General features: G+C 37.1%; 1 protein-coding gene across 2 annotated transcripts in view; it reads left to right on the forward strand.

Moving 5' to 3' along the window:
- The window catches only part of LOC111158795 (arginyl-tRNA synthetase 2, mitochondrial), a 59,833-nt gene that overhangs the window by 31,040 nt on the left and 6,452 nt on the right, over positions 1-22,341 (forward strand). For both annotated transcript variants that reach the window (XM_022521049.1, XM_022521048.1), the window contains exons 7-12: positions 2,147-2,230; positions 4,938-5,014; positions 15,095-15,253; positions 16,404-16,510; positions 17,681-17,776; positions 21,386-21,446. In XM_022521049.1, the coding sequence (XP_022376757.1) occupies positions 2,147-2,230; positions 4,938-5,014; positions 15,095-15,253; positions 16,404-16,510; positions 17,681-17,776; positions 21,386-21,446 (584 nt within the window). The remainder of the gene's footprint in view (positions 1-2,146; positions 2,231-4,937; positions 5,015-15,094; positions 15,254-16,403; positions 16,511-17,680; positions 17,777-21,385; positions 21,447-22,341) is intronic.

The raw sequence follows: 22,341 nt of genomic DNA on the forward strand, positions 1-22,341 counted from the left end.
ACTCAAACTGATTTTAACTGTTAGGTTTGTTAATAATTTTAACTTTTTAAAAATATGTATGCATATAAAGAAGATCTGAAAGATGCAAAATGAAGATAGTTACATGGGGATGATAATAATCCCCCCAGGTTTTTGGTTCATATACTTTGTTTTAAAAAAAGAAACGGTGTTATATATTAATTATATCTCAATTAAAAAAGAAGCTCAGTCTCAATCATTTGAGTACTAACTGGAGCATTCAAGAGTGGAAATTGAAATAAGACTGTTCTAAGAAAGATTGCTATTGTACTTCATAGTTGTAATGCTTCAGTGTAGATGTATATGCTAAGATTTTCATTTATTTAAAACATGATGTGATGCAGTAGCCCAGTTTGAAACTGCAGTTAGAATTGAAAGAGACTTTGAAGTTTCTCATCCAGTGTTATCTTCTGGTATGCAAATCTATTACATGCTTGAGGGAGAGTCATTTAACCTGTCATTTGAATACTTTTAAGAGTTGAAGCAGCCCTTACTTTGTGGCATAGATCATTAATGAACTAGAGTCACCTGTCATTGTTGGAAAGATCTTGTGGGGCATTTTAAGAGAGAAAATGACAGGACTTGATTTTAAAAAGAATATAAAAAACATACTATATATGAAAAGCTACTTACTCAGGCCAAAAATAAATGATGGACAGAGCATAGTAAAGTTGTTTGAAAGTTGTTAAGGAAAATTTTGGACCAGGAAGAGAGAATACTGGGAATTCATTTACCATGTCTGAAGTTTTCATGTATTAGTTCAGTTAATTTCACAACAGTCCTATTTGTTAAACCTGTTAACTGTGGTCTATGGAAACTCATATGCCAAAAGTAAATTTTCCAAAATCATTCCAAAAGCCTAGGTTTGTGTCATTTGGTTGGTTTGTAGGATAATAAGTTGCTAATTTAAAAATTAATTAAAAATAGGAATATAGTTTGAGTAGCAGCTGAAGAAGGTTGCTGTTGGAACTACGTATGTAGACTGCGAAAGTCTAAAAGTAGGGAAGCTAGAAAAGTAGCTGTTGTAATTTAAGTCAGATATGTATATTGGTGAAGGATTATTTGCAGAAAACTAAATCCACTGTTGGAAAAGCAAGCAAGGATTTATTACAGGATACTGAATAGTTTGCAAAGTTGTTGGAAGTGCTGAAGAAGTTTTGGATTAAGTAACCTAAATGACTCCCAAAATCGTACCATAGAGCTTGGTCATGAAGAGAGCTTCTGCCTTTTCTGCAGTCCCTTCCTGTGGCAACCATGCTATCACAGTCACAGGAAGCTGCCATTAGACCTGTCAGGCTTTCTAGAATTCATATTAGCAAAAAAGGCAGCCCCATATCCTTTCAGTTCCCGTGGAAGTCATATGACAGGATACTGTGCTCTCTACTAGTGATGCCACCAAAAAAAAAAAAAAAAAAAGCCTCCACACTCCACAGCTATGCTTATCAGGAAAAAATAGAAGTAGCTCCCCCTTTCACTTCATTTCTGCCTTCTAAGTCTCATGCACAGTGTATCTGAATGCCCAAACGTAAATGACTCCTGAAACCCTAACTGCAGGAGCTTCTGAGAAATGGAATTTTTAGGTTTCCAGCCTCTGCAGCAGGGGAGGGCACACTAGGAGAGTGGAGTGGATGCTGAATGTCAAACCAGTGTCAGCAGTATAAGAAGATGAAGTTCTTGAACTCCCTGGTACTCTTAGGGAGCAGGCATGAGGAGACAGACTTAAGTGATTCAAAGAAGGAAGAGTGAGCTATCAAGAAAAGACACAGTATGGCTCAGGCTCTTTAAGGCTTAGCCAAATTATTTCTTGTTAATTACTGAGATTCTGTTCTTTTCTGTCTTTGAAATTGTTATTCTAACTTGTATTCCCAACTCCCATGGATGTTGCTGAAAATACTGTTGTTGTGAAAATTGTGAGATTCTTTGGAATAACTAACTGCCCCCAAAATAATTCTCTACTCCCTTTCCTAATGTAGATGAAAACACCATAATGAATATTTTAGTAAAAAAAATCGAGTTGGTAAATTTTGTCAAAAAAAATTTTCTGTGTTACGCTTTGATAATACAGAAGCACATGGTTCTTATGCCAAAATGGATAACAAGAATGAGAAACTATTTTGTTGATTACTAGGAAATTTTATAGCAAATCTCGAAGAAGCATTAGGACATCAAGTAACCAGAATAAATTACCTTGGAGATTGGGGCATGCAGTTTGGTAAGTAAGTCTGAGATTTTATCTTTCATTTCACTGTTAAGTTTAATTTCTTTTAATATTACTTGATCCTGACAGAATATAGGCAGAATCCATGGATAAACTAGTGCCTCCTACCTTTTTTTTTTTTCATGGCTCTTTTGCATAAAGATTGTTTTCTATTTGTTAGAGTAATTCTCACTACACAGATAAGTTTGAGAGAAGAAACTTCACACATTCAGAGAAATACCTAAAAAATACAGGCTTTTGTGGTTTTATTAAAGAAAAGTAGCTTACATTTGTCAAATGCAGAAGTGAATGTACCAGGAAAGCAGTAAGTCTAGCTATATATACCCTTCTCAACTACAGCCCTGCCATTTTTAGAACAAGTGAAGTCCAGCCTCCCTGGGCCATCATACATGGAGGGTTATCTGTTAGACACTGAGCCAGTGGCATAGAGGAAAAAGAAAGTGGAATACTTTGGCTCCTTCTTAAATTGTACAGTGGCAGGGGGTCAGAAAGGAGTAAGACCCAAACAACTGAATGCCGTAAATTATCTGTAATGCCGTGAGTTTACTCAGAACCATTCCTTGCTCATAATAACACCAGTAATCAAGGAAGGGCAAGATAAAACGAAGTTGCTAAGGTAGTAAAGTACTGGTAGTAGCATGTGAAATGCGAGCTTTTCAAAACCTTTGGCAACTACTGTGTGTGTTTTAAGATCCAGCCCTTGTGTCACACAGATAGACCCTTGCCTCCATCTCACATCACTATGTTTCTAGTATCCAGCTGTACTCAGATATGCTTGTATGTAGTCTGTTCTTAATTTGTGTGCTTCTCTCCCCTGCTAGCTGATATATTCCTTGAAGGCATGGACTGTGTCTTCATTATTTTTGTGTCCATAGTGCATGGCATATAAGAAGAACTAAGAGTGATGAATGAATCTGTCGTGGGAAGTATTTTATAGTACTAATCCAAAAGAAAGACTAGATAATATTTTAAAGCTTCTATAAAGTGCGGCGTGCACTGCCAGTTCTAAAGTTCACCGATACTGTTATGTTCTGTCGTATCTAGTGAAATGAAATCAGTTTCCAAAAGACAGATTTATCATGATCTTCTCTTTCATTTCAGTTAATAAAAATCTCTTTTAGACTCTAAAAAGGGTAGAACTTAAACCAGTTATCAGTGCCATTAGTATTCATTGTGGGGGAATCAGAAAACATGCCCTGCATTTTAAAGACCCACCTGCAGTTCACAACAGCTGGTAGTCAGAGGTTTAGGCTTGAGGCTCAACAGTCAGATTTAATAGATGGTATCCACTTTACATTAGTTTAACCGATTTATGCATTTCGCAGGCATTAGCAAATATGGTGATTATGGTATTCTTTAATTTTAGCTTCAGGATTTTATTATTGCAGTGTTTCTCTAAAGGACTGCTATGGTTAATGATCTGTCACCATTTCCATTATAACCATCATTGTTGAAGAGTTTTAAATTTGGGCTGTTTCAGCTATCTCCTATTGAAAGTTGGCAGATAGTTTCTAAGCACAAAATTAGTTTTTGAAAATATATTAGGTTGAATGTTAAATGGAGATTGGCCTTTACTTTTCCTATTTCCATTTTTTAGATACTCTGGGCATCTTTCCACATTCTGCTCCCAAGACCCTGAATCATAATCACATTTGTTTCTGCTTAAAGTGAATAGGGCTGGTACATTTTTCTTTCATCCTTCTATTCTGTCTAAAGCTCCAAAATATTTTATATCTTCATGTTCAGTAGCATCCTGCTTTCTGCTGAGCCTCTATAGAAAAATAATCATCAGCAAGGCCCCCAACAATAGCTTCTTTAGATCTGAAGCTTAGTAACTGATAGAGTTGTAGAAACAGATTGGTTTTTAAAATAATTAAACAACCTTTTGTTGTTCTTGACCCCAGGCTGCATATATCCTTTCAAACTGAAATCGTGGTCGTCTTTTAGCAAGAATATCTTAAGAATATAAGTACTCATTGTCTGTTACCTCAATTATTATTTAAAAAAAAACTAAGATTCAAATTAACACTAACCCTGAATGCTGGAACTTATCATCAGAGACCCAAAAAACCCCAAAAAACCATTGACAAATAAGAGACAAATACATGGCCAGATAAAAAAGAATTTTGTTGATTGGCCACCTTGAATGGGAGAGGTAATCAGGTATGTTTTGAGTTTTATCTTTTATTATTTTCCTTCAGTCATTGGTTTAAGAACTAATATTAGAACACCAAGCCAATTTCTACCTTTGTTTTATTTTAACACCTACAAGTTTAGTAAGAAAGTTCTGAAATCACTTCCCATTAATTTGTTTTCAGAAATTTTAAACATCCAGTTTCTAGCATCATGATGTCCTTCCCTAGGAGAGCTGTTTTATTATGTCTGCTAGGGAAGTGTTAGGCACTGTTAGTACAAAGACAAGTTAGTCCTAGACTCTACCTTTTATGAGTTCATAATCTATTGGTGTCTGTGAAGTTAATTGCAGTGATCTATTCAATATAGTGAATTTGTGGTTTGGAACATTGAATTGAACTTACATGAGTTTATGGGGTAGCTGAAGATGATAGCGTATGTTTGCAGCACTCTCAGGACATATAATTATGAGAGCTTGATCTTTTGATACAACTGAACCTGTTCCCTGCCATGTCTGTTCTCTACTATGCCATTTTATAATGTTTTCATTTATGGATTATTGTGATAGGTCTTCTGGGAACTGGCTTCCAGCTGTTTGGCTATGAAGAAAAACTTCAGTCCAATCCTTTACAGCATCTCTTTGAAGTAAGTTGGCAAGAAAGAAGAGTGGAAAATGTCTTAACTTTGTATTTTCAGAGTACTATGCAGATTAATTTTTAATCCCAGAGGTTTTAAAAAACCTTCCTTAAAACAGGGAACTGAAACAATTGAAAATGTTTTTAGTTTACTAGGGAGTTCTTTTCCTTTTCATATCCAAGTGTTTGTCTTTTATTTCTGTTTTAGTTGATTTGGGACAGTATTTCTCTAGATATAGAGTTGTCTTAGAATAAACACGTAAGACAATAGCTTCAACACAAATTTCTTTAATTTTTTCATCAGTTGCTATGTAACTGTAGCTGCCTTCATGGCAATAACTATAATTCATTTAGAATTGAAAAACTTGAGTATATACTTTTTCCTCTTGGTCAGCTGTGGTTGGGAGGGTACACATGTTTCTCTGAATTTGTGTGTGCTTTTTTTCAAAAGCTCCTCCTGGCTTTTGCCCAGTGTGAACTCCTTCCTTTTCTGCCTCATTTAGTCCTTGGGTACTTTGATTCTTGTCCTCAGTTTTTCCTGAAGTTCATTAGTAAAGGTCTTTCTGTCCAATTAATCTCCAGGGATGTGTTTCCTTTTCATCATCCTAGTTGTTACCTCTGCTGCTTCTGGACCTCACAAAAAGAAACACCAGTACAACATTAGCTGTGTTGGTGCTGTACGGGGAATCGACTAAAGCTCTCATTCCTGTGTGTGAGGAAGAGCACTTAGCAAAATAATGCTTTGCTTCTCTAGCCAGTGCTATCAAGAATGCTTCATCATTTTCCTTTTTTTTTTTTTAAGATTTTATTTATTTGACAGACATCACAAGTAGGTAGAGAGGCAGGCAGAGAGGGGTAGGAGTAAGCAGGCTCCTTGTCAAGCCTGATGCCGGGCTCGATCCCAAGACCCTGAGATCATGACCTGAGCCAAAAGCAGAGGCTTAAAATCCATTGAGCCACCCAGGTGCCCCCATCATTTTCCTTTTTGATAAGTGATTTTTCTCCTATGGCTTTGTAGTTAAATTTAAGAAAAATCACATTGTAATGCTTAAAGATCTTTAAGGGTTTATAATTACCTCCTGAGTCTGGGCCTGCACTGTACTATAAATGTCTACGTTTTGATTTAGAAAAGTAATCAAAAAGATTTTTTTTCTCTTTTCCATTGAGTTTTACTGATAAGCAAGAGTTTTAAAATTAATAATTCTTTATGGATGTTCATAAGTAAAGCATGCCACCTTCGTGCCTGGAATTTTTATTGTATTATTTTCAAAACTTGGAAATGGCAAGTATTTTTTTTACCACAAGGTTAATGAACCTTTCTTCAGCTCTGGGCCAACAGAGACACTGATGCCACAGAAAATACAAATACTTGCTCAGAGCTCTTTTGTCATTAGGAGAACATTTTTAAGAATTTAGAGTACATTTGAGTACTCTAAAATTTGAGAGTTCCTATTTTCCTCTTTCTCCCACGCTACCTCAGGGGTTTTATTTAATCCTGAAAATAGTAAGTCATTGTTGCTCATAATATTTTAAATATTTTAGTAAAGTCTGTTTCAACTCCATAGAAACTTAAATGTATGTTTCTTTCTATTCAGTGTACTACAGATCCCCAGGGTTTTGAGACTCATAAAAAGCGGGAGATTGCACCTCTATATAGAGGTTGTTAATTGATGGATGCACATAAGGAAGGAACAAGGGCAGAGGCACTTCTGTGAATACCTGAAACCTCGAGGAACAGTGACATTGCTTTCATTAAGTCTTCTTTTGCCTAGAAGCTTCATAGGGAAGCAACATGTATAAACAAAAGAGAACAAGTCTAATACACCCACCTTGCTGTTTATAATAAAAGAGAGAAATCCATTAGGTGCTAACTGGCTCTCTTCCTCCTTCCTTTGCAGGACAGAAAAAAAATGCAGAGCCTAAAGTGGCAGCCACCAGGTTATTTTATCTTTGTACTAATTTTTGCAGACCCAGTTTTCATTTTAAAATTATAATTGTCATTACAGATTACCTTCAACAAAAACATGTAGCATAAATGAGGAATTTTTTTTTCTTTCTCTTTTCTGAGCTTTAGGCATATATTAATAAATTATTTTAGCCTGTTCCTAAAAGAAAACCTGTACCTTGGTTGGATCCCTGGTTTTTCCCTTGTGAAATTATAGTTAGTTGTAAGCTTTTTGAGAGGAAGGACCATGTTTTCCTCATATTTTATTGCCAGCCCCATACATTATGCTTTGTGGTTAAATTTTGAGTGAATTTGATCTTATGGATCTTTTTGTCCCTTTATCTTCTATTTAAACTCTTCACAGTGTAGGGAAAGAGAGTACATACCTCAATATCATAAAAGCCATTTATGAAAAACCCACAATTCTAGATTTCATTCTAGAATTCATTCTAGATGGGGAAAAACAGAGAGCTTTTCCCCTAAGTTCAGGAACATGGCAGGGATGTCCACTCTCACTACGGCTGTTCAACATAGTACTGGAAGTCCTAGCCTCAGTGGTCAGACATCAAAAGAAAGAAAAGCATCCAAATTGGCAAAGATATTGAACTCCCACTCTTTGCCAATGATGTGATATTTTATGTGGAAAACCCAAAAGATTCCGCTTAAAAATTGCTAGAACTCATACAGGAAATCAGTAAAGTGGCAGGATATAAAATCAGTATGCAGAAATCAGTGCATTTCTATATACCAACAACAAGACAGAAGAAAGAGAAATTAAGGAGTCAATCCCATTTATGTTTCCACCCAAAACCATTAGATACCTAGGAATAAACCTAACCAAAGAGGCAAAGGATCTGTACTCAGAAAATCATAGAACACTCATGAAAGAAATTGAGGAATACACAAAGAAATGGAAAAACGTTCCATGTTTATGGATTGGAAGAACAAATATTGTGAAAATGTCTGTGCTACCTAGAGCGGTGTACATATTCAGTGGAATCCCTATCAAAACACCATCAACTTTTTTCACAGAACTGGAACAAATAATCCTAAAATTTGTATGGAACCAGAAAAGATCCCAGATAGTCAAAGGAATCTTAACAAAGAAAACCAAAGCTGGTGGCATCACAGTCTGGACTTCAGCTGTAATCATTAAGTTGTGTAATATAAAACCTATTGTGTAGCTCTAGGGAAGAACTAACTATTGTAGGATACAGTAGTTACCATTCCTCAGAACCTGACTTCATTATGTAGTGTACTGATGAAGAACCCAAGGGCTAGACCCAGGATTCTAGCATAGGCAGTCTGGCTCCCAAGTACTCACTGCATTGCCATGCCCTCCACTGGCATTATAGAATGCCTTTGTGGCCCTTCATTTCCATTGGTTGTAATTACTTACATAACATTTTCCTTTTTCCCATCCTCAGATTGCTGTACCAGGAACACAATTGATAGTTTACTTGTCACGGTTTCAACCTTCCGGAGTATCTGTTTTGAATTTGGCTGTGGCCATCCAGTGGCCATTTGTGGCCTGCCTCCCTCTGAATGGCACCATGATCAGTATCCCCCAGGTTCAGTTTCTCAGTTTTTGTATATAGAAATTACAGAATAAGTTTAGTATTTCCTTTCTAAGATGAAAATATTTAACACCTATAATCATTTCTCTACTGAATTCCATTTTTTTGCTTTGCTTCATTACAGTTTTTCTGTGTACTAAAGTCATTTTGTTCCCCATGATGTCTGGCTGTATTGTGTGTGGACTTGGGACTTCTGTTGATCAACATGTAAAACCTTTTATTTAGATTTGTTGTCATGAAATGGAGAAAGTGGTTTTAGAATAGTTTATCCTGGGTGGCTCAGTGGGTTAAGGCCTCTGCCTTCGGCTCAGGTCATGATCCCAGGGTCCTGGGATCGAGACCCACATCGGGCTCTCTGCTCTGCGGGGAGCCTGCTTCCTCCGCTCTCTCTCTCTGCCTGCCTCTCTGCCTACTTGTGATCTCTGTCTGTTGAATAAATAAATACAATCTTTAAAAAAAAAAAAAAAGAATAGTTTATCCTCCCTGAATTAGCTAATAAGTTAAATAACTAATATATTTACTCTTTAGAATTCACAGTATTGGTCAAAAAACCATAAAAGCTTTGGAACATGTATCAAAAAGCCTTTCCACTTTCAAAAAGTAATTCTTTTGGTAAAAAGTTAATAAGTGTTAAATCCAAATCCTGAGTATTTGGATGTCATCATTTGCTTTTTTACCTGTTCTAATGATAACTTTTCTCAAAGTAATTTCTCTAGGTTTCTCCTAGGTTTAAACTACTTAAATGGACCTCCGGGCACCAGGGTGGCTGAGTTGGTTAAGCATCTGACTCTTGATTTTGGCTCAGATGGTAATCTCAGAGTTGTGAGATCTACCTCCGTATCAGGTGCCTGCTTAAAATTCTCCCTCTGGGGACACCTGGGTGGCTCAATGGGTTAAGCCTCTGCTTTCGGCTCAGGTCATGGTGGAGCCCGGCATCAGGCTCTCTGCTCAGCAGGGAGCCTGCTTCTCACTCTCTCTGCCTGCCTCTTTGCCTACTTGTGATTTCTCTCCTGTCAAATAAATAAATAAAATCTTTGGGGGAAAAAAAAAGATTCTCCCTCTGCCTCTCTCTCTCTCTCTCTCTCAAAAAAAAAAAAAAAAAAAAACATACTTGAATGGACCTTGGTAACATCTAACACTGTTTTAAGAAGGTATAATCCAGTTGTTTTTTTTTGTTTGTTTTTTTTTTTGCTACAGAAGTTTTTAGGACTTGACTCATTGCATGTTGCTTATTAATAATGGATTTTGATAACCATAAAAATGACTCTGAAATATGAGCAGCCTCTCATAGAAAAAATATTATGCCAGTAAGTATGCATTAGCACTATATCCTATCACTGGCATTCATAAAGGTAACCTGATATATTAACACAATAGTAGAAATTTTCTCTTAAGTTCATAATGACCCCGGAAGTATTTGTTATTTTACCCTTCCCCTTTTTTAAAATGATTTGAGATAATTACAGTGATGGGCATTTAATTAAAAAAATAGAAATTCAGAGGATAATATATTAATATATTACTAGGTAGCAGTATATTAGAGGTTTGACCCTGAGTTTCCCCATATAAGTAGCAAAAAAAAAGTGTGTAGAAAATAGGGCAAGATCAAAACCCCAAATTCATGAGTGATAATAATTACTTGCTGTCACCTTTTTAAATGTGGAATCGTATCTGTCTGTCAAGAGACCATATTTTTCCTAGCTTTAGATTCTCAAAAAAAAAAAAAGTTTCTCAAACTTAAGAAAATAATTCAAGACTAAATCAATTCTAGACATAGGGGATTATTTATGCAGTTAGAAACTTTTATAGACTTGAATTCAAGAGTTCTTTATTGGTCAGGTCACGTTACTTTTCTTCAGAGAATGGGACTGTTACATTGGTGTGTATTTTACTCATTATAATGCGTGAAAGAAATAGCTCCTAAATTATAAGCCTAATTGAATTTGAACCCAGCCACACTTTGACAGTGGTTTTAAGAGTCAGCTTAAGTCTTTGTTGAGTGTTTCTCATCTCCAAATCATAAAGTTCCCCAGGCTCTAATGTGCATCTCAGGATGGGCATGGAGGCCTTTCCTTGTCTTCAGTTCACAGTGGTCTTCACTGATATACCCAGTATCCAAGGCTATGTAATGACCTGGAGACACACAGCTCTGCTTATATGACCAGCTTCGCCTGGGAGATCCTAGCTGTGGCCCAATTCTACAGGCCTAGAGATCAGCCTCCCTGTGTGGGGATACTGCAAACCATTTCCCTCAGAGGGCCCCCTGCCACCCCAGCAACAGCTTTTTTTTTTTTCCCCCTTCCCCTGGGGCTGTTTCCCCATCCCCTCGTCAATCTAGGCAATTCTCCTTTCCTCTTTCCTGGCAGCATTTCTGCTCTACCATTGCTCTTGACCATCTTCCCCAAAGCCACTAGCCTTTATCCCTAAACCTTACCCTTCTAAGGGTTACTACAGTGTCCATTGTCCTCTGAGAGTGTTGTTAGAACAAGGATGGGAATACTGAGCAAGGCCAGAGTACATGTTAATAGCTCAGTAATTATCACACCTCGTTGAAATGTGCAAAAACCTTTTTTTTTCAGCATGAGAAATGTGTAATACTGTGTACTATTACCTAATAAACACAAGAAGTTAATTGTTATCACCCTTGAATAAAGGGATAAGATGTCATGGATATTAATAAAAACAAAGAATAAAAATAGGACATTCCAAATATTGAAAGAAGATGAATAGGTAGTAAAATGCTAATTATATACTGATAATGACATACTAAGGAGACATACTAATGACATACAAGGAGAAACTTGATAATCACTTCAAGTTATTTTTTTAAATCTAGCAAGTTTTGATTTTATTATTAACTGATATATTGATCTTTTAAATTATAACTATTATTTGTTTGAATTTCTTTAATATTTAGTTTAACACAGTTCTATAAGAAATTTCTCATCAAGAAGCAGCATTAAACTAACAAAGAGCTTGTTTTAGTTATAATCATGAATTCATTTTTTTTTTCCTAAAAAATGAGATAGAAATTAAATGCATTTTAAGGTAGAGGACAAATACACAGTTAACAGTGTCTTTAGACCTGTTTAGAGTCTAATTAATGCTAACCATTCTTAGCAGTTATTCTTTGTTTTAAACAAAAATAATCAGGGTTAGGGTTAGAGCCCTGTACCAAAGAATAAACTGTGTCTGTGTTGATAATGGTATTCTGGAATCAAATTTAAGACATTAAAGGATATTATATGCTATTTTATTTTTTGCACTTATATCTTTACATATGGACAGATTTTCTCAAGAGCTGACTATAGTTATCTTAATCAGTTAAATTAGAAATAAAATGTCATGTGCTTTTTGGGAATACCAGCATCTAGAAATAGTGAAAAGGGTATTATTCCTTTAAAGTCTTAAATAGTTAATTCTATAAAGGAAATAGAGCTCATTTTTGCATTCTGGTAACTAAAAAATTATTTCCATCCTCAAGAACATTTTGCCTAAGCCACATTCTTATTATTAGATCCAAATTTGAAATTTCCTTTTTATTCCTTTTGTGTTTATACCTAGCCTCAAAAGGAAGCTATCTTGAAAATACATACATTTTTTTTTAATGCATACATTCTAAGCCTAAAAAGCTTGTGGTAACTAAATTTAAAACTGTCTGTAACTTCAGAAATATGTAGTATTAAATTTATCTTGTGAAGGAAAATGCATTTTCTTTCTAAAATGGTGATGAATGTTAATAATTACAGTTTTATATTGTGCATTTACAGGCAGATTGTTAAGTGCTAATTAAGGGTCTTCTATTGTTCTGCTTGATAGTGTCAGTTGATTTTCAGTAATGTTTGGTTTATAACTGCAAATTGCTGAAATGCCAAGATTCCTCAAGTATAAGTGAGGGTTTGGTTTTGTTTATTTTGTTTTAATGATTTCTATTTTAAGTTTTAAGAAAGGGAAGAGACTCTGGTAAAGTTTTTTTCTAAAAATACTCTTATCAGTAGTTCACATGCATATTCGATTTTTAAATGTTGGCTATGAGTGTAGAGTCCTAGATTTAAAAGAAAAAAAGCCATTTCTGAAAATAAGGATATTTTATATATGTTTGCTTTTAAATGGTGTATGAACATGGGTGTGTGGTGGGTGGGTGGGTGGGTGTGTGAGAGAGATTTTGAACCACAAATCATAGAGACCTATGTATGCCTTTGTTCCTATAGGCTGAAGTGTTGAACAGGTGTCACTAGGTAGATAGGTCATTCAAAAGTCAAGAGGTTTGCAGTTCACTATCTTACAGTGACTCTGTTTTTCCACACCTTGCCAAAATCATCTTCTGTTCTTATTCTGGACTTATTTCATGGGAGCACATGGAAATTAATTTCCTATGATATGTGTGTCTGGTCTCCGAAGACCACCACCAAGTTTGGTAACTCATTAAGAGGACTCACAGGACTACACGTATAGTTGTACTCACAGCTATGATTTATTACAGCAAAAGGTTGCAAAGCAACATCAGTAAAGGGAAAGGCACATGTGGTAAAGTCTGTTGGAAACCAGGTCCAAGCATCTGAGAGTCTTTTCCTAGTGGAGTCACATAGGATACACGCAGGTCCTCCTGCAACAAACTGCGACAATATGCATGAAATGTTGTCTGCCAGGGAAGCTCATCAGATGCTCCGTGCCCCAAGTTTCTATTGGAGTTTGATCATGTAGGCACCCTCTGCTTAGCATGTTCTAAAATGCCAAACTCCCAGAAGCAAAGCAAGTGTTTAGCATAAACTGTATTGTTTTCATAGTTTAAGCACAGTGACCTGCTCGGTGGAAACATTTCCCAAATCCAAGTTCCCAGATGCCAGCCAAGGGCTAACCTTGCAAACAGGACATTTTAAGGATAGCAGTCTCGGGTCTGCTATATATTAACTCTTTCTGCACAAGGTGCTTTAAAGAGGAAAAAAAAGGAGGTAGTTTTAACTTTTGGAGGGAATATTTATTAATCTCTGCCATTCCAGTAATTAACACAAGCCATCTAATGAAAAGTAAGGCATTTGACCCTGACATAAATGTTTAATCTCCTGTTCTTTTGTTGGTAGTATCTGGTGGGTATAAACCACATTACAGTTGTCCCATTGTTCTCTCCAGCAATAAAATCATTTTATCTGCCATTGATATTTTGATGATATTACTGTAATAGTTTAGATGCCTCATGTTTCTTTGGTAATTTATTTGCCAATTTTTATTACTTTTGTGCTACTTTAATAGCTTTCTGGAAAAAAAATATAAGGAGAGTAAATTTATCATTCATGTTTTATCCTGTAAGTAAAATCTTTTGTTTTTTTTTGAGAGGAGGAGAGAGAGGGGAAGGGAGGGGGAGAGACAATCTTAAGCAGGCTCCACACCTAGCGCAGAGCCTGACTCAGGGCTCCATCTGACAACCCTGAGACCACCACCTGAGCCGAAATTAAGAGTTGGATCCTTAACCAGCTGAGCCACCCAGGCGCCCCCAGAAGTAAAATCTTTACAGTCTATATGTGTAACTTCAGTACTACTTGAGGTGCAAAGTTGATGTTTCAATATCATTTATAAACTTGCATTTTGGAGACTGGAATACTTTTAACTAAATTGTGAACACAGAATCATAGAATTGGAAGAGCCCTTAATAAGCAGTCCAACTCCATTCCTGTCATTGGGTGGGGGCAGAACTAAACCAGCCAAGACAGATGCAAAAATACTCCAGAAGTAAGTGGTCCACATAGCTCTCAGGAGCCCAAGTGGGAGTGTAAGTAAGCCAACTATCCAAAGGTCTGACTAGATCACCTATTTTGTTATTCTTGCAGATTTAGAGAACAGTTCTAAAAATCTTTCTTAAAACAACTGCTGGATCAATCTTTGGCCTTGTCTTAGCCAGATTGAACCATTCTGCTTTCTTTGACCTTTTCTCAGATAAGTTGCAGCAATAATAATTTGACTTTTTTGTTAAAAAAAGAAGAAATGCAGGGCGCCTGGGTGGCTCAGTAGGTTAAAGCCTCTGCCTTTGGCTCAGGTCATGATCCCAGGGTCCTTGGATCGAGGCCCGCATCAGGCTCTCTGCTCAGCGGGGAGCCTGCATCCTCCTCTCTCTCTGCATGCCTCTCTGCCTACTTGTGATCTCTCTCTCTGTCAAATAAATAAATAAAATCTTTAAAAAAAAAAAAATGCTAACTTAATCTAACCCAGGCATCTGTGAACTTGGAAGGGAAGAAAAAAATTAAGCATTTTATTTTCCCTAACTTTGATCAGGTATTAGCATTTTCTTCCATTATTTCATCACAATTTAAAAAAAATAATAATGAGATAACTATTTTAGTGTATTATTTCCTTTATAAGCATATATATTTTACTTTATGCATTTAGGAACATTTTGAGAAGGGGTCTATAGGGTTCAGTAAAGGACCATGGCAAAAGAATAAAGAAAGGTTACAATCTGACGAGGGCAGTTGGCTAACCTTTAAATGAAAATTCTCAGGACTGTGTTTTGTTTTTTTCCATTGAAGGTAACAGTGACTAATGTACTTCATTTAATGTACTGTTGTGCTTTTAGGTTTATGTACAAGTTAATAAAGAAGCAGCAGATGATAAAAATATAGCAAAATCTGCACATGAGTTCTTCCAGCGATTAGAACTGGGTGACACGCAAGCACTTGCACTGTGGCAGAAATTTTGGGACCTCAGCGTAGAAGAATACATGCGGATTTACAAGGTGCCTCCCTGCTCTCCTGCTCTCCTGCTCTCCTGTGATGGGGTGCAGCTCTTGACGGTACTATCGAGTAGTGAAGTTGCTTCCTTTTTTTTTTTTTTAAATAGGCTCCACAGCCAACATGGGGCTTGAACTCAGGACCCTAAGATCAAGAGCCATCTGCTCTACTGCCTGAGCCAGCCGGGGGCTGTATAAACTTACTTTTAAAGCTTGTGTTTTAAAACTAGATTTGTCATTCAGTTGCAAATTGGGATTCAAATACTGTTCTTTGGGCTGGAATTTAGAACCTCAAAAAAAAAAAAAAATCCTGTGAACTTCACAGGCAAACACCAGGTGGCTTCTGGTATTTGTTTCAGTCTGGCTTCTCTTTTCTCTCTTCTGTTCATTCCCTCACTTTTTCTTAATCGTTTTTTTCCCCTTTCACTTCCTTAGGGCTGTATGTGATGCATTTAATAAACATTTTAGGGGGTGGGAAAAATAAACAGCGAATAAAGAAAATACAAGTCTTTCTGCCATGGACTTTATGGTCCAGCATGGAGACAGCAAATTAACCAAATTAAAGACAATGGAAATTGAGCAACATACTCAGTCTGTTAGGTGGGAATGATGCTATGGAGAAAAATGAAGCAGGGAAGGGGAGGCAGAGTACGCTGTCTGTGGGTGGAATGAAAAGAATTGAATTAAAGAAACCCATACAGCTGGAGTAAGGAAGCAGGGCAAAGAGCAGAAGGAGAGGAGCTTAAAGAGGTTGTAGTGTGGGGCATGGTGTGGGACATTCTCCAGGGCTGTCCATCTAGCTTCTTGCTGCGATGGAGATGTTCTGTGATGTGCTGTCCAGCACGCCACTAGCCTTGGGTGGCTCTCGGGCACGTGAAGCGTGAATAGTGTTACTAAGAGACTAAATTTTCAATTTTATTTAATTTGAATACCCACATGGGCCTCGTAGCTGCCATATCAGATAGCCCATTACTATTGTAGGACTTGACTGATGTAGGAGGAGTTATTAGAAGGTTTGATGGTGAAGAGTGACCTGATCTTTATCTAATTTCTTGTTTTCCCCATCTGTGTAACAGACTGTAGAGTAGCCCATTTTATCTGAGGGCAAGGTAATAGGACATTTAAGTAACTTTCTTTTGTTTCTGAACCCTTTTAGCGTCTAGGAGTACACTTTGATGAATACTCTGGAGAATCATTTTATCGTGAAAAATCTCAAGAAGTCTTGAAGTTGCTGGACAGTAAAGGACTCCTACAGAAAACAGTGTATGGTTGGGTTACTATTCTTTAGTAAAGTTATTTCTTCTTTGAAAAAAATTGGTATTGGTATAGTCTTTCAGGACAATAGAATGTGGCATGCAACCTTCCTGGCATTTTTTTATAGTGCTTTTTGCTGTTCAAAGTACTTTTCTACATATAGTCTGCTGCTGCCATGACAAAATCCTGGTAGGCAGGAAGAAAAGCTGTTACCTGCTCTTCACATGTGCAGAAACTGAAGCACAGAAAGTACAAGCAACTGGCCTCCTGTCACACAAGCTGATCATGATATAACTGGAAAAAGGAACTTACTCAACCCTGCGTTTTATTAAAAAAAAAAAATACTGTGTTCAGAATGGATTTAAGGCACCTTATCTAAATAGGTAGAACACAAACTTTTGAAAGAGTAAAATGAGGAAATCCGGAAGCAGGGGCAGAAAAACTAATAGGGAATCAGGAATGATAATGGCATGTCATATAACACATATTGGGATGCTGTTTCCTTACTGAAGAAAATTTCTAATTGAACTTTGAGCTTCCTGTCAGCCAAACAAAAAGAAATAGTACTGGTCATAGGCGCCCAGGCATCTGTAAAAAAAGCAAACCAGTTGCTTAGAAGTGCCAGTTTTCATAGTACCAGAGAGTACTTTGTCTCATCATCTTTATGAGGAAGTAATGGATGATGTGGTTCATAACACCCTCAGTAATGTCTGTTAAGGCAGATTCTTAGCTTGCCATATACAGATTCTAATTTTTGATAAGATAGGGATGACAGTAACAAAATTCCGTGGTTTATTATGCAAGTATTTTTTGGCATGTTAAAAATTAACCCAGTATTTAACTCTGTAATTTGAACTAGAAGAATATGTTTCATGGTTAAACTGCGGTTGAAATCTCATTTTTCAACTGGGGATGTTAAAGACTTACCTAAGTGCCCTATGCAGAGCTACAGAGTTTAGAAAGGTAGGATAACCAAAAATTAATGACATCGTACCTACCCAATCCTAATAGACTCATGGTTAGATTCCTTCTTGTTTTTCTTCATTGTTGGTTATACTGCTTGTTGTTACTTAAGTTATAAAAAATAGCTTCTGGTTTGCCAAAGATAATGTTATAGATACTGTACTTTTAAAGGTCTTAATTTATTGTTTCTTCAGAGTTACCTTTTCATATTTTTAGACGAGGAACAGCTATAGTGGATCTTTCTGGGAATGGTGACCCCTCCTCAATCTGTACCGTAATGCGGAGTGATGGGACTTCTCTCTACGCAACCAGGTTTGTAACTAACGTGGAGCTCAACATCAGAATGCATATGGCTTCATGTTCTTTATTGTAGCGTCAGTGCTAAAACAATCATTTTATCCTCAAAGCTGTTATTAAATCCTAGTTTCTAAATCTCTTGCTATCATCACTTCAAAAAATATTTATTGGATTTCTATTTATTGCCAGTTATAGTTCCTGGAAAGTTTTGATACCGTCAGGAAAGTGACTGAAGAAACTATTTACAATTAGTTAAACATCATAGGATTTCCACAGTTGAATACATTGTTCTACAAACTGTAAAACTGAGATACCTTATAATTAACTATAAATATTTTCCAGTTGCACATTGGCAGGAAATGTATACTAGAAGGTGGTCATAGTGGCTCAGTGGTGTCCTCACTCTGTTAAGACCGCCTTAAATATTAGTCCTCATTCTGACAGTGGTAAAATAGGCCAAGGGAGAAGTAGGCCATGTGGAAAGGAACAGTCTCTGTTAATCAGTAAGATTGGATTTATCAAGCACACTTATATCTGGGACAAAGCCAATAGGAAGAAGATAGGACCATAAAAAAGGCACACAAGCAGCACGGCCATACTCAGGCTCTTCTGGCAGAAGGCTATGGTGTCTTCCAGGCTGGAGTTTTATATTGGATCATAAACCCACTTTCACAGCATAGTTAAAGAAATGATATTGACTGCTCTTATTAACTACTGCCATTTGTTCCAGACAGCTTTATACAACTCTCTGATTGCCTTAGAAAATTGATCCCTTACTTTGTTACTTTTTCTACATTTCCCTTCATCAGTTCCATACAGGTGGAGTTAGGAAGTAAGAAGAACCCATGTATGTAAGAAGTACATTTCTTTTTGTAGATTAAAAAATAATAGTAGAAAAATATTTTGTGCCAGCCAGTTATTGCTGGACAGATTACCTAAAGAAATCCTTGAGCAATGGCTTTAAGAAATGTTTCCACTCAGATGAGACACTCCATGTCATAATGATTATAGCTGTCCTGATTTAGTTATCTTTTTTGGGCTAGCCTTCATTAGGTCTAGATTTTTCTGTGTATTTATCTTAATACCTATACTGTCTTTTCTCTTTGGGAGAATAATTGTGTTTTTTGCCACTTGTTGAAATGTTTGATTTTTCATCTCTAACTTTAGTTTCTGTGCTTATCAGTGGGTTCCTTATAGAATGCAGCTATATATGTGGATGTGAATTATAGGAGTTTGTTAGAATAGACAGAAGTGCGGGAGAATATTGACAAGAGCTCGGGATGAGGCTGGAGATCTAGAGTTTTGTCTTAAGACCACAACTACCACTTACCCTCCCTGAGCCATGGGTTCCTACTTTGGAACAAGAGGCATGAACTAAATGACCTGGCATTCCTTCCTGCTTTCAAATTCAGGTTCTACAGACTCAGCTTAAAGCTTTTTCGTGTATTCTTTTTTTTTTTTTCATTGGATCAAAAAGGCTTCTCTTTGTTTTTTCCTTGGCTCAAACCAAAAATCCAATAGGGGTATATATTTGTGGTTTCATCTGGGAGATAATCTATACTGGTGTTTCACAACCTTTTTTTCCTTTTTTTCATTATAGCCCTGCTCTCAGGAGCCTTTTTAGCCAATTTTCCTACTTCCCCACCTCATGAAATTTTATTACAGATACCCTATATATCTGTGATATAGCATGCATGTATGTGCTTTATATGTAAAAAGAATAAGATTTGGGGGTGCCTGGGTGGCACAGTCAGTTAAGCATTTGACTCTTGGTTTTGGCTCAGGTTGTGATCTCAGGGTTGTGAGATTGAGCCCTGAATTGGCTCTGCAGTCAGTGCAGAGTCTGCTCAAGAGACATACTCCCAGTCCTTCTGCCCACCCACGTGCCACTTGCACGTATTCGCTCTCTCTCTCTCAAAATAAATAAATCTTAAAAAAAATAAAAAGGTAAGATTTTGTTGTTCCTCAACAGCCAGTTTTTGTCTCTGTTGCTAATGCATTGCTCTATGTTATATCAGAATTACAAGGTGGGAACTAAAGACATTTTGATGATCCCCAACACTTCAAAAGATCTGAGAACTTTTTAAGTCTTCCCAATGTTATATTGTTAACCAGAAATAGTTTTCATTTTAAATTTCAGTATTCTCATAGTCGACTTGAAATTTCATAGTTTATGACTTGTTTTTTCATTATTTCATACTAGATGCAAACTGAGTCTTTCATACTTAGAGAAAGAAGGGTTGAGTTTTTGTCAAAGGACTTTATGGTCTTTCACATTGCTTTAGAAGGTATTGCTTATGACTGATTGGAGACCTTGAAAGTCCTTCATAGTATTAACAGAAGGGTAGCTAAAAGATAGTAGTATAGCTGCCACATTATTTGTGTTCTGAATATGTTCTTTTTTAAAAAGATTTTATTTATTAATTTGACAGAGAGAGGTATAGTGAGAGAGGGAACACAGGCAGGGGGAGTGGGAGAGGCAGAAGCAGGCTTCCAGCAGAGCAGAGAGCCCGATGATCCCAGGACCCTGGCTAGGATCATGACCTGAGCTGAAGGCAGACACTTAACGAGTGAACCCACCCAGGCGCCCCTTGAATATGTTCTTTTTTTTTTTAGATTTTATTTATTTGTCAGAGAGAGAGATCACAAGTAGGCAGAGAGGCAGACAGAGACAGAGGGAGAAGCAGGCTCCCCGCCGAGCAAGGAGCCCAATATGGGACTCAATCCCAGGACGCTGGGATCATGACCTGAGCCGAAGGCAGCTGCTTAGCCAACTGAGCCACCCAGGCGTCCCCCCTTGAATATGTTCTTTAAGAAAGTGTACTGCAGGGACGCCTGGGTGGTTCAGTTTGTTGAGCGGCTGCCTTCGGTTCAGGTCGTGATCCTAGGGTCCTGGGATCGAGTCCCACATCTGGCTCCTGGCTCAGCAGAGAGCTTGCTTCTCCCTCCCACTCTGCCTGCTGCTCTCCCTGCTTGTACTCTCCCTCTCTGTTAAATGAATAAATAAAACCTTAAAAAATTTTTTTCTTAAAAAAAAAAGTTTTGCTGCAGGGTGCCTGGGTGGCTCAGTGGGTTAAAGCCTCTGCCTTCAGCTCAGGTCATGATCCCAGGGTCCTGGGATCAAGCCCTGCATCGGGCTCTCTGCTCCTTGGGGAGAATGCTTCTCCCTCTGCCTCTGCCTCTCTCTGTCTCTCTTTCTATCTCTCTTTGTCTCTCATGAATAAATAAATAGAATTTTTTTTAAAAAGCATACTGCAGAAAAGTGACACTTAGGTAATTCTTTCCAGTAGAGGCTTAATTAACAAATCATTAAGCATTTACCTACAGGTACTTTGCCTGGAGTTATTTTAGTTAGTACTACCACTCCCAGAGCTTATATTTATTTATTTATTTTTTTAATCTTTCCACAGTACTTTTATTATTGCTTTTCCCCAAGCTATTTTTACTACTATTACTTTATATCAAAGTATGGTATTGGGATTATGTAATCATGGGTCGTATACCTTAGGCATGGGATAGTAGGACTTCTTAATTAGAAAAGCCTCATTAATATTAAATAGTTAAAGCAAATTTTTACCCAGATCTGCTTAGTAACTCTTAATCTATGGCCATTTTTTTTTTCAGAGATCTTGCTGCTGCTATAGATCGAATGGACAAGTACAATTTTGATGCAATGATTTATGTGGTAAGTAATCACAATAAAAAACAGAAGATTATGATCTCTACCTCATGAAAACTGCAAAGATGGAAATTATATACCATGTTGAAAAACTTTGGAAAATAATTTTGTCAAAATATAAAAGGAATTCACTGTTAAGTTTATTTAAGGTGGAAACCACTATGTTAAAAACAAAAGTGAAAACATTCACATTGCTTCATGATTAAAAAAAAAAATTACTCAAATCAGGAAAATGGTTATATGAAATGAATATGTACAGGTTACCATAATGTACTTTTTAAAAAGTAACTTTAGGGACGCCTGGGTGGCTCAGTTGGTTAAGCAGCTGCCTTCGGCTCGGGTCATGATCCCAGCGTCCTGGGATCGAGCCCCACATCGGGCTCCTTGCTCATCAGGGAGCCTGCTTCTTCCTCTGCCTCTGCCTGCCATTCTGTCTGCCTGTGCTTGCTCTCTCTCCCTCTCTCTCTCTGACAAATAGATAAATAAAATCTTTAAAAAATAAATAAATAAATAAAAATAAAAAGTAACTTTATTTTTTAAAGATTTTATTTATTTATTTGACAGAGAGACATAGCGAGAGAGGGACGTAAGCAGGGGGAGTGGAGAGGGAGAAGCAGGCTTCCCCTGAGCAGGGAGCCTCAATCACAGCTCAATCCCAGGACCCCAGGATCATGACCTGAGCCGAAGGCATACACTTAAGGACTGAGCCACCCAGGTGCCCCAACTTTTTATTTTAAATATTTAAGCCTCGTGAGTTTTAGAATAGTACAGAGTTTCCATGGACCCTTCACCCAAGCCTTCTCCGAAGATAGTATCTTCCATAACCATAGTACTTTGTCTTTACCAGGAAACTGACATTGGTAAAGACCTTAGTTAAATTCCACCAGTTTGGGTGCACCTG

The sequence above is a fragment of the Enhydra lutris genome, unplaced genomic scaffold, assembly GCF_002288905.1.
Source record: "Enhydra lutris kenyoni isolate GAN:26980312 unplaced genomic scaffold, ASM228890v2 scaffoldscaffold63, whole genome shotgun sequence".
Taxonomy (NCBI): domain Eukaryota; kingdom Metazoa; phylum Chordata; class Mammalia; order Carnivora; family Mustelidae; genus Enhydra; species Enhydra lutris.